The sequence below is a fragment of the Engraulis encrasicolus genome, chromosome 8 (assembly GCF_034702125.1).
Source record: "Engraulis encrasicolus isolate BLACKSEA-1 chromosome 8, IST_EnEncr_1.0, whole genome shotgun sequence".
In the NCBI taxonomy this organism is placed as follows: Eukaryota; Metazoa; Chordata; class Actinopteri; order Clupeiformes; family Engraulidae; genus Engraulis; species Engraulis encrasicolus.
In genome coordinates, this window is record NC_085864.1 from 12370108 (window position 1) to 12382607 (window position 12500).

Genomic DNA, 12500 nt, shown 5'->3' on the forward strand with positions numbered 1-12500 from the left:
GACAGAGAAAGAACGTGAAGAGTTGAAGGAGGAGGAAGAGAGGGTCTCTGTGATCTTCGTCGAGGGTAGCCTTGATAGTACGTGAGGATACGATGCAATACGATGGGACGGGCAGGTGTTACCAGGCAACGGTGCCAAAGGAGAACGATGGCACGGGTGGCACCTGAGGTCTTCCCAGCATGCCTTTCTGCAAGCTATTGATTTCTCTTATCTGGTACAGTGTACCGCACACGCCGTTCGCTCCCCTCCCTCAGCCCCATACCACCCATCCACCTCTTGCTCCCCTTCCCTCTGTCTGTACATTGAATTGCCTTATTAGACGTGAGCAACATCAGGTTGCTAAAGCAGTGGGGAGCGAGGGAGGGATAGACGGGGTGTATTTTTAATTGAAGGTTTTTCAGCCTTGCTGTCAGAGCGTGCAGAGCGCAAGTGATCACGACATGTGGAGAAAATGGGCGGGGAATCGGAAAGTGAAAGTGTGAGTGTGCGTGTGAGTGTGCGTGTGCGTGTGTGTGTGTCTGTGTCTCTGCACGAGCGTGTGTTTCCATGTGTGCGTGTGCAACTGTAAAGTGTCACCCTAACAGCCGTGTTCCTGTCTCTCTCTCTTTGTGTCCCCAGTGCTCCCGCCCTGCTGACTCCCGTGTCTGGGTCTTCCTCCACCTCCTCCTCAGACAAGTACGCCGCCTTCAAGCAGCTGTCTGTGGAGCAGCCTGCAGAGCCAGCCCCTCCAGCCCCAGGTACTGTACATAGGCCCCTTACCTGACACTTTACTCGCTGTTCATGTCACCAGAACCATGTTCTCCGCCCCTCCTGCCCTAGGCAGATAGGCACCGCTCTTGACAGCTCCAGGCCACTTTCTTAGAATAGCATGAAAAAGTTTATTTCCATAATTCCATCAATAATCTAAAACTGTCATGGCGTATAGATCCATTGCCCACATTTAGAACTATTCCAATCATTCATTAGGTTTTTTTTTCACATATTTTGGCCTTCCAGCTCCAAAAAAACATGAATTTGGAAATTCACATCAATAGAATACTGTAATAAAATCACCTTTTTCTTCAGTAAATAAGAAATAAAATCAGGTCACATCAAATCAGTTGAAATTTGGTGCTTTCTACATAACAATGTTCAATACTTGGTTAGGACTCTCTTTGTCTTAATCACTGCAATGATGTGTTTATCATTGAAGTCAATGGCAGAAAGAGTGCATGGGAGTCATGGAAGCCCAGATATCCTTGATGCTTTGGTGTCAGCTGTCAGCTCAGGGTACCTCGGTCATGGAGTAGGATGGGGGAGAGCACTGGTTAATTACTCCCCCCACCAACCTAATGTCCCTGGCGTTACTTTTGTTTTGTTTTGCACACCTCAGCTGGCAGGTGAGTAGCAGATGGCCCATGGGTAATACACCTGATTAAGGTCTAGGACCGAAACGTGTATTGAAGAATATGGTGAAGTGATCAGTGTGCTAGAGTTTTTTTTGAAATTGACAAAAGAGAGGTTTTAAAATGCTATCTGTTTCCCAGGTCTAGGTGGAGGTGACAAATACAGTGTGTTCAGAGAGTTGGAGCCTACAGCGGACAGGAAACCCATAGGTAAGCCCCAATTCCCCTTCTCCTACTCCACACTCACGAGGGAGGAAACCTAAGACACACAAAGACAGTGAGCTGTACACCAGCATAGCTGTCAGGACGCTGTCATAGTTTAACCCGAGTACCATAGAGCAGGGATTCCCAGCCAGGCCTACGTTTTACCACATGGGGTACCCGAGAACACTACGGGGTACGTAACGTGGAAAAGATGTAATGATAGTCAAACACTTAGCCAAATGCCCGATAGCACCAGAGTTAAACATTTTTTAGGATTCCCGGCATCTTCACTATTTAAACGCTATGTCTTCTGAATTTGAAAAGTACAATGACATTAACATAAATGAAACAAGGCAATTTCCAAAGATGATTTAAACAAGGACTGTATTTTCGAGCAGGCGTAACAATCAATCAAACAAGCAAATCTGTAGTCCAGCAACAGCTGAGCAATGATTTGAAACAACGGAACTGTAGTTTCTGTATCCGTACCTCCAGAACTTCTGGTAATACAATAACAAGGGAAGTGTACAGAAACTACTGTTGACTCAGAGATACTCTAGACAGAGATAAGTCATTCTAGTTCATTTCTGGTATCCACTTTCTGTCGGGTGAACGCCCCTTTAGGAGACCTTCGGTTAGGAGACCTTCGGAGTCCTCAGGTTGAGAATAAATGGAGTACCCTTAGCACTGTAGATGGCGGTAGCGCACTTCTCGTGCAAACACCTCAAAAATAGAAGAAGAAGGAGGGGACAACGCCCCCTTAGGAGACCCAACTTGAGCACACACTTTTGCATTGGGTGGGCGGGTTTCGAAGCCTCTTTATTACTCCACCCTCTTTGGTTGACTTCATCTATTGCCTCCTCCATGGCCCACGTGGATCTACTCCCTGCTAATGTGTACTGTGCTTGCTGTCACCCTTCCATCCCTCCACCCCTCCCTTATCCCCTCATTCGCTCGCTCACTAGAACAGAGTCCAATGGCCACGAATCTTGTCGCCCCAGTAAGTGATGTGTGCTGTGGCCTCCCATTCCACCCCATTCATCTCCCCTCCTCTCTTCACTTTCCTCCTCTTTACTCCTCTATCCTTTACTACACTTAACTCCTCTTTACTCCTCCTCCTCCTCCCCCTCTCTCCTCCTCCACATCTCTCCTCTCTCCTCCTTGTCCTCCTCCTCTTCTCTTTTCTATCCTCCTCCTCTTCTCTCCTCCCCTTCTCTCCTCCTTCTCTCCTCTCACTCGTCTATCTCCTCATTCCCATCATCTTCCTTCTCTTCTCTCCTCCTCCTCCTCTTCTCTCCTCCTCACCTTCTCTCCACCTCCACCTCCTCCTCCTCCTCTTCTCTCCACTTTATTCTTCACTCCTCTCTTCATTCTCTTCTTTCTTCTCTCATCCTCCTCCTCTTCCTCACTCCTCTCTTCATTCCTCCGCCTCCTTTTCTTCACTATGCTCCCTTCCTTTGTTGTGTCCACCTCCTTAATGTGACCCGACATCCTCTGATTCACTGGGGCTTCACGCTCACAGAGAGGACAGTTTATTTTTCGTTTCACTTTTTTTTTTTGCCTTTGTTTTACCACTTTGTCTTCCTCTAGATGTCCAGCCATTTTAGCATGTGGGGGACGAGAGGGAGACAAATTATTTTGTGTGTTCTGGTACTTTGTGACATTGTGTTGGGGGATGCACAGCAATTGCTGAGGAAATATCCTCCCCCCACATACTTTCTTCTGTGTGATGTGCATGCATGTGTGTGTGTGTGGTATTGTAGGTAAAGTAGTAACTGTATTTTTGTGCATTTGTACTTTTGTGGCCAATTATAGACAGTGGCAGTGTCTTAATCTTCGATAGAGTAGAAAGAGACTGCACTCCCTTGCTTATTCTAACAATTTAATGCACCAAGGATACACAGATTCAATTTGGCCTGAAGCCGTCCAGAATCACCAAGAGAATCATATTACATTAAACTTAGCTGACACTTTTATTCAAAGCAACTTACAATACTTAAATATTTGCAGGGTATTGGTTACAGTCCCTGGAGCAATATGGGGTTCAGTACCTTGCTCAATGGCACTTCAGCCATGGATGGAGGAGTAGGGAGCGGTCAGGTGGGGTTCGAAACCTACAACCCCCAGATTGAAAGGCCAACTACTTAACCGTTAGGCCACGCCGGCCCCATGAGAAAGCTGCGTTTTCTACTCTCATTTGATGACTGATTTATATTGCTTAATTATTTTTATTAAGCATTGTTTGGGGCTTTTTTGGCCTTTATTATCATAGGACAGTGTGAGAGTAGACAGGAAATGATTGGGAGAGAGAGACGGGGAAGGGCAATGTATGCCCAAATGTGGGGGGCTTAGCGCGCTGCACCCCCCAGTATTATATTGCTTAATTCTATTCTTTTAGTTTGACACTGTGCAGCACTTTGGCCAGTTCTTGCTGTTTTTAAATGTGCTGTAAAAAATAGACTTACTTACTTGCTTAGTTACCTACTCACACACTCTCGCCCGCAGGTGAAGGCTTCGCCGACTTCAAGTCTGGAAGCGTTGACGATGGCTTCACCGACTTCAAGACGGCCGACAGCGCCGTCTCTCCACTAGAGTCGGCCGAGCCCGCCAAAGTCTTCCAGCCAACCTTCCCCCCTCCCACCTTCCCCCCCTCCCTCTCTCAGCCGGCCCTCCACTCCTCCTCCTCCTCCTCTGCTCCCCTCTCCTCCTCTCAGCAGCCCCCACGCAACCCCCTCAACATGGCCGACCTGGACCTGTTCTCTGCACCCGCTCCCCCTTCCTCATCCTCTTCTCTCCCTCCTTCTGCTGTTACCTCGGTGACCACCATGGGTCTTCCTGCCGTGGACGCCCAGGCGGCGGCTCCCTCTCTGCTCCTGCCACCCGGAGCAGGTGCCGGTGCCGTGACCTCGGACGACTTTGGCGACTTTGCCCTCTTCGGTTCCTCCTCTGCTGCCACAGAGCCCGTCACGGGATCCGGCAGCGGTGTTAGCAGCTCAGCAGTACCGCCGCCACAACAGCACCACCACCACCACCACCAGCAGCAGCAACAGCAACAGCAAGACGACTTTGCGGACTTCCTGGCGTTTGGAAGCTCGTCCGAGTCCCGTAGCAGTGGCATCGCGGGCGGCGTTCCCCAGAGGCAGCCCAGCCTCGGTGGTTCCGCCGGCTCCGGACAGGACCGCTACGACGTCTTCAAGCAGCTGTCGATGGAGGGCGGCCTGGGCTCGGGCTCGGCCACGGGCTCGGCCTACGGCGACGCCGACAGCACCGGCAGCAACAACGGCAAGGACAGCGGCAACAACGGCATGATCGGCGGCATCAGCGGCGGCTTCTCGGGAAGCGGCGGCCTCTCCGGCTCCTTCTCCTCCCCGCGCGGCAGCGACGCGAACGCGGACGACTTTGCCGACTTCCAGGCGTCGCGCCTGGGCATGGGCATGGGCAGCACGGCGCTGGGCTCGGGCGGCTCGGCCTCGGACCGCTGCAGCCCGGCCGAGCGCGCCTTCCGCCAGGCCGGCATCGGCAAGGAGGACTCGGGCTCCGTCAAGTCCCTGGACCTGCCCTCGCTGGGCGGCAGCAGCGGCGGCGGCGGCCGCGAGGAGGACGCACTCTCCTTGCAGCTGGACCTGAAGCTGGTGGAGGCGGGCGGGGACCTGCGCCACGGCGCCTCCGACAGCTCGCTGGACCTGCCGGGCCTCTCCGGCCACCAGCCGCACGCCGCAGGTGAGGAACTGGTGCGCCTGCTCTGGTGATTGGCTGCGTCTAGAGTCTAGACCAATCTCCCGTTCTCTTCTTTTCCTCTATTCCCGCCCACCTGAATTGCCTACTCGTCCCCATAGGCTGCGTCTAGACCAATCCTCTTCTGTCCTTTGTTTTTTTCTTCTTCTTTTTTGTTGGTTTTCTTTCACAGTTCTAGTTCCTGCTTCTAGCAGTTCTCTAGTTCTAGTTACACTCCTGCTCCTAGAGAGGTCTCTGGTGATTGGCAGTGGTGAGGTTGCCACGCCTCCTCTCCACACAAAACCCGCCTCTATTACCCTGCACACCCAATCGCCTTCCGCTACCTGCCTCTATAAACTGGGCTGCGTTTAGATCTATCCAGTTCCATCCTTTTTCTCTCTACACCTTTCACCGTTCTTTCACCGCTCTAATTCCACCTCCAGCAGTTCTCCTATTCTAGTTACACTAGCACCCCCCCCCCCCCCTCCCTCCTAGACAGTTGTCTGCCGTTGATCAGTGTTTCCCAGCCAGGGATACGGGTTACCACTAGGGGTATGTGAGCACACTGTAGGGGGTGTGTGGACAAATTTAATATAAAATGTATAGAGCAACCACGTGGATAGAGGAAGCGATGGAGTATACATATAGAACCTGACTAAGGTTGCACTCAAGAATACAAGGCTTGGGTAAGAACACATGGCTTAGGGGGTACGCAAAACAAAAACGGTTGGGAAACACTGCCGTAGATAACCCAGCGTTAGCAAGCCCCGGCGTTGGTAGACTGTAACTAGAGAACAGCAGCACAGCACTGTTAGCGTTAGCACCAGCTAGTTTTTCCCAGCACTGCATGCACACCCACCGTCCATAACACTCATTTAAATAACATTATCTCCATCATCATGTGTTCCATCACCATATTTATGTGTATAGTCTGTACAGTTCATTCTAATTTATATATGCATTTTTTAAATGTATTTATTTATTTATGTATCTATTTTGCATATTTATTGAGTATGCCGGTCTATCGAGCCGCTAATTTTTGTCATTGGATTAGCGTAGACTGGATTGAATGGCTTGCTGCTTCCCCGTTTGCCTGGCTCCAGTGTTCTTTATTGAAAGTTAGTGTGATGACTTTGTATTATCTTATGGATCCAGATTTTAAATGTATCACACATCTCTGTATAGGAGTAAGTATAGTCAGACAGGCCAACGTGGTTACCACATGCAGTATGTTGTGATGCTACATAGTGTGAGCACAATTAGCATCTCTAAATTAGCCTATGCATCATACCAATGCACCAATCACCAACTAGCCAGATAGCAAAATTAGCATCATCAAGGATATAGCGGTAGACAGTTGTGGTGTGAGGTAGGTGGTTGGATCACAGCCGAAATGTTGATGAACGTTAGTGTGATTACATTTTAGACTTAGCGGAAACTTTTATCCAAAGCCACTTACAGTCATTAGTTACAGTCCCTGGAGCAGTGTGGGGTTAGGTGCCTTTTTCAAGGTGTAGAGAGAGGTAATGGTGGGATTCGAACCTACAACCCTCTGATCTTAAGTCCACATCCCTAACCATCAGGCCACATGTGTACTTTTTCTCCTCAGAAATCCAAACTGCTTCATGTGTCCTCATACTCAGTGATGAATTGCTACTGGCTCTGCATTGGTTTCACCAGCAGATATATTTGTTTTCATATAGAACGTCTCACAGGGCCTGTATGAGGTACTAGTTGTAGCTTCAAGTTAAAGCTTCCCAGTGGATAACATAGTATCTTCTTGAGGTCTCGTGATTGGGGCCAGCGCAGGTGTGTTGGTAACGGCAGTGGAGTGGAGCTCTCCGTAGATTGTATCGGTGGCGTACTCCTATACAGTGCAGATGTGATCCCGATCCGTCTCCTTTGAGGCGTGCACTGCGATAGCATCTTTGCCGGTCGAGGAGAGTCACGTTTCCGCTGCCAGCCTCTCAGTCAGTGACCCAGCTCCAGTGGCAGTGTGCGCCTCGTGCCAGACATGCGACGAGTAGTGTTTTTAGCACACGCACGCACCTTGTCCGCCATGACAGTAGGTCATGGAAGAGGACTTCATGTAATGTCAGCACTGTCCTACAAAGGCTAAGGGCAGTAACTATTGAGCACAGACATTGACAAAATGCCTTTAACCATGTCATACTGCCCATTCACACATGCCATATAGTTGTTAGTGTAATATCGGCAATTATAAGAAGTGGAAGACAAGGAAAGTGTTAAAGTCCATTTCATTTCAAGTCTAAAAGTGTAGCATTCAAACAGTAGTTACTACCTTTCGGCTCTGTAGGGCAAAATATCAAACCCACCGTTTGCCAGATATTTTGCGGGTTCTGGCTAGTCCTGTTGGATAACAGTATCAGCCGTTTTGTATGCTGTGCTTCGTATACTCGGAGACGGAAAGAAGTAAGTGTACATACATTAGTGTACTTAACTGTTCATTCAATGCGAAGTCAGCATTTTTTCACATGCTGTCAGTTTGTCAGCAAGACTTCTGCAAATATTTATTTTCATCTTGCTGCTTCTTGTGTGTTTGCGTGTATGTGCATTTTATGGATGGATGTGCATACAGACACTTTCATCCGTTCATGCATTTGTGTGTCAGTTTTGTATTTTTGAAGTGGCATGGTTGTGTGTCTGCGCGTGCGCATGTGAGTATGCTTGTGTGTGTGTGTGTAAGTGTGTTGATATCTCATTTGTGATCCAAAATGTCCATATTTCTCCATCATCCATTTCCATGCACGCCATTGCAGTATTTGTCACTGAATCACCACCACACACCCACCTACACAGGATGCCACCCATATCTATCTGATTGCCCAACATGTCCTCCAGATCAATACCTCTGCATATTACAGAAGATAGAATGCCCTTTCCCAGTCATATGCGCCTCATATTTTTTTCATTCAATTATTCTCTGTGGAGACCAGTGTTAATGTTTCCCTGAAAAGCCAACCAATACCTTTTACACAACTTCCCCCTCACAAAAAATAGTAAATGACCGACCCCCCACCCACCGCCCCCCCTTGCCATATGTTTTTGCAAGGACGTGAAAGACTTTGTTCATGTCGTGCACCATGCACATGAATAATTTCCCCCCAATTTTTCATTTTTATTTTATCTTTTATTTATTGCTCTTATTTTCAACAACCCCGAGCAGAGCACCGACTGTCATGTTTGACGTGCAGTAACTATTCAGGAATGCGGCTACGAGAGTACAGTCAGTGTACTGTACTGTACTGTACGCTACACCTGCATTCACAATTGTATTACTGTCCTTTCTTCTTTACTACAGTACATGTGTGGACTGTTTTTGTTTTCCCTCAAGAGAATGGAACACCCCCCCCCAGACTCCTCCCATCTTGCCTTGCTTATGCTGCAGCGTGCCTGCCTTTTTTCCAATTTGTGAAATTGACAAGAAAACAAGTTAACAAATAATACATAAAAAACGTAGTGTAGGATGAAGTAGGGTTACATTTTTTTTTGTGTTTGTATCCTGCGTGTCGGTAAGATCAAATGTTTATATAACAGGAAAAGAAAATAGACAAAAAAGACTGTATACATATGAATTTAATAGTGTATTTTTAATACAGGATTAATATATAATATACTTTTGATTTATTTTCATTATATCACTAGACATTTCGATTGTGTTTCCCGTACAGTGCTTGTGTCCAAAAAAAGCTATTAATCCGACTGTAAGTGAAAGTATTGTCCGCCAGTCTCCTCCTGCCCTTCTGCTGTATGAGTGAGTAACAGTGTGCTTTTGCAGGGCTTCTCTTCACAGGCTGTATCAGCAATAGGTGTATATGTTTTACATTTAGCAAACATCTTTCCATAAACATGTCTGCAACAATTCTTCAAAATTTGACAAAAATCAGAGTGAAATTCAATTAGTTCTACATTCAAGAAACAAAAACAAACACAGTAGGGGGTGCAGAGGCAGGGGGCAGCCTCCCTCCGCAAACCTTGCTGAGTGAAATTAGCATTCACAGACGGGAGTCCCACTAGATCTCGTGTGTCTGGAATTATCTCAAGCATGAACAGAATACAATACATGCAATGCCACAATGCTGATACAGCCTATAAGCGCGACATACACACTACCTCCATTAGCTGTCAGATGTGGCTGCCCAATGAATATGGCTGTTAATTGTCCTAGTGGCCCCATGGGTTCCCGCCAGTAAGGAGTGGTGTGGGTTTTAGCAGTTTCTTTCCAGAATTCATGCTGCCCATTCACAAATGTTAAGTTACATTTTTCACAAATACTTAACACCAAAATCAAATATTCAATATGACTGGGAAATGGCACTTTTCATCCATGAAAAGGTGGATCTTCTTTATGTACACCATTTTCAATTTTCAGAAATAGACATACTAGTAAGTATTACCTTATCATTTGGTAAATATTGATCAAAGACTTGAAAAAGATTTGGCTGTAGGGAATACAGTTTCAATGGGCAGCATAATTGCATCATCCCACACAGTGCACCATTGTACATAGTACAATTTTTGGGTCGACACAGTGACACATAAGTGTAATTATTTTGCTGTCACGGTGTGAAAAATGTTGAGCACACACAGACAGTTGAAATCTCCCATTAAGGTTGGCATTGAATTATTGATTTTCCAACATATATACGCGCATCTACAACCACAGCACAGCATCTTTAAAAACAGAAAGTAAAAAAACCTTTTCAAAGCCTGTTTTAGTGATGTGTCACTTGACACCTGGGCTGTAAATTGGCCTTAAGGGCAGCCTTGTGCAAAACTCTGTGAAGAGAAACCAGTGGATGTGTGTGTGTGTGATCCAGAGAGGAGCCTGATTAGGGGAACAGGTCTGACAGGTGGCCCAGTGGGACCTCTCTCTCTCTCTCTCTCTCTCTCTCTCTCTCTCTCTCTCTCTCTCTCTCTCTCTCTCTCTCTCTCATGTGTGTGCGTTAGTGAGATGGGACGGCAGGAGGAGAAAAGGGGGGAGTAGGGTACCATCTGTGTGTTTGTCTGTCTGTCTGTCTTTCTGTCCTGCCATCACAAGTGCACGCCCCGGTGCTTGTGTTTGTAGGCCTGTGTTTGCAGACAGACCTAATTAGATGTTAAGGCTTTGCAGTCAGTCGTGCAGCAGACACTTGTTTACATCAGACCCTTTTGAGGACCTGAGGGGTGTGTGAGCACTCGACAATTTTAGTCTGCCAAAAACGCAACACTTAGTAGTATTTTTAACCTGATTGGCCGTCAGTGGCCGTCCTCCAGGGGATGAAACCACACTAAGCATGTTTGGTCGTGTAGTTTTCCGAGAGGCTATCACACTTGTGACCAGTTGGGCATGCGAAGACAAATACTAATTGTGTCGCTTTAATGCTACTATGCCCAAAACAGATACCAGCTTGATGACCAATTTGCTTAACCATTTAACATTGTGGCACATATTTTTTTTTCTAAAACATAACAAAAGCCAAAAATAAGAAAGAAACCATATCAGTGTTCAGGCCGTCAAAGGGTTCTGTGTCTGCCAATTGGGCCTTCAGGTTGTTGTCCCCATTCATGCATTCCTGCAGTGACCTTTTTTGTACGGATCACTTATGTACTTCTCTTGATCTGTTAACTTCCTCTTCATCTTCTTCTTCTTCTTCGCCCCTCTTCTGTGTGGCAACTGCAGTATGTTCTCCACCACCGAGTTAACTGATTTTGAAGTCTGTGAATGTGCCTTCTTTATTCTGCTCTCGTGTCTGGTGTTTTGGGGTTTTTTCTCTTTAGCTTTTCACTCTCTTTCTCTATCTCTCCCTCACTTTTTCTCTCTCTCTTTTGCTTTTTCTTTCTTTTTTTCTTTTTGTGTTATTCTTTTCTTTCTTTCTTTCTTTCTTTCTTTCTTTCTTTCTTTCTTTCTTTCTTTCTTTCTTTCTTTCTTTCTTTCTTTCTTTCTTTCTTTCTTCTGATTAATGCTTTCTTTTAGAATTCATTTGTCTGTCTGCTCGTTTACTCCTTCCTGCTCTCTACCTTTTTCTCTCACAAAAAAATCTTGCTTTTTGTTTTCAATTTTCCGGCTAGCATGCTATCCTGTATATTTAGAAAAAAAAGAAAACAAACAACAACAAAAAAAAACTTTTCCACTGTTATAGTTTGGCAGACTTCTTGTAAAGCTCTTTCACAGTATTTCGTGACCTCTTTCTCTTCCTTCCTGCCTCTCTTCCTTTCTTCTTTCTCTACCAATATTGTGGCAAATAAACAGAAATGATGGCACAATCTGACTGCTAAAGCCTCTTTTCTCTGCCTCGTCTCAGCTTTTTTTTCTTGCCCCGTCTCATCTCATCTCACTCGAGCACACAGACTAGTGAAGTGTTAACTCAGCCAAGGTAGAGCAGTGACCCACTGAGATCCTAGCTTGTCAATTTCACAAATTACTTTGTATGTGTGGGTGGGCATGGAGTGTTTTTTTCCGAAGTTGTGTGTTTGTAGCTGTGATGGTAAATGCATGGATGCACTTTTTAAATCACGTATGTAAGTTTGTGTTTGTGTGGTGAGTGGGCAACCTGATGATTTGTGTGTGTTCCTGTCCATACATATGCATGCAACTATCAGAGCGTGTGTATGTATGCATTGCATGCATGTGTGTGTGTGGGTACATGCGTGAGCAAGCTGAATACATTTGAATGTCAAATACAGTCCACATGTATGTGCTATTATTTACACATAGTTCCAATACAGTGCAGTAGAAGAATATCAGTTCAGCACATCAGTTTTTAACCTCTAGAACCTCGCTGCCGTTTCTTTTCTCTTCGCCGGGGTTGTAGATTCTGACTGTTGGGAATTTGTCATCAGCCAAATTAGTCTGGGAAATCCCATGCTGCTTTGCACAATCGTTCTGATCTGAAAGACAGCAGGGATTTCATTCCTCAGTGAGGTTTCCAGATCTTGGGCTCCAATCGAAGATCAGGGAGGGGTGGAAAGACAATGACTGCAGTTTGTTTGAATATGCAACTTTCATGATTGGCTATGGGCTACGTATATGAGCTACGTTAACGACCATGGCCAATCATTAACCACACCTATCCTATGAAAAATCGCATAGGTAGCCTCCTGGCTATCTCACTTGTGAGATTGTCTGGTTTGGACCAGGCAATCAGCCAGTTGGTGATACCATATGAATATGACTAATAGATTTCAGACTTCAGA

At 46.3% G+C, this 12500-nt stretch overlaps 1 protein-coding gene across 9 annotated transcripts in view; it reads left to right on the forward strand.

The window, feature by feature from the left end:
- synrg (synergin, gamma) overlaps nt 1-12500 on the forward strand; it is a 104121-nt gene that overhangs the window by 46841 nt on the left and 44780 nt on the right. For all 9 annotated transcript variants that reach the window (XM_063204968.1, XM_063204973.1, XM_063204969.1 and 6 more), the window contains 3 exons: nt 619-737; nt 1527-1595; nt 4095-5309. In XM_063204968.1, the coding sequence (XP_063061038.1) occupies nt 619-737; nt 1527-1595; nt 4095-5309 (1403 nt within the window). The remainder of the gene's footprint in view (nt 1-618; nt 738-1526; nt 1596-4094; nt 5310-12500) is intronic.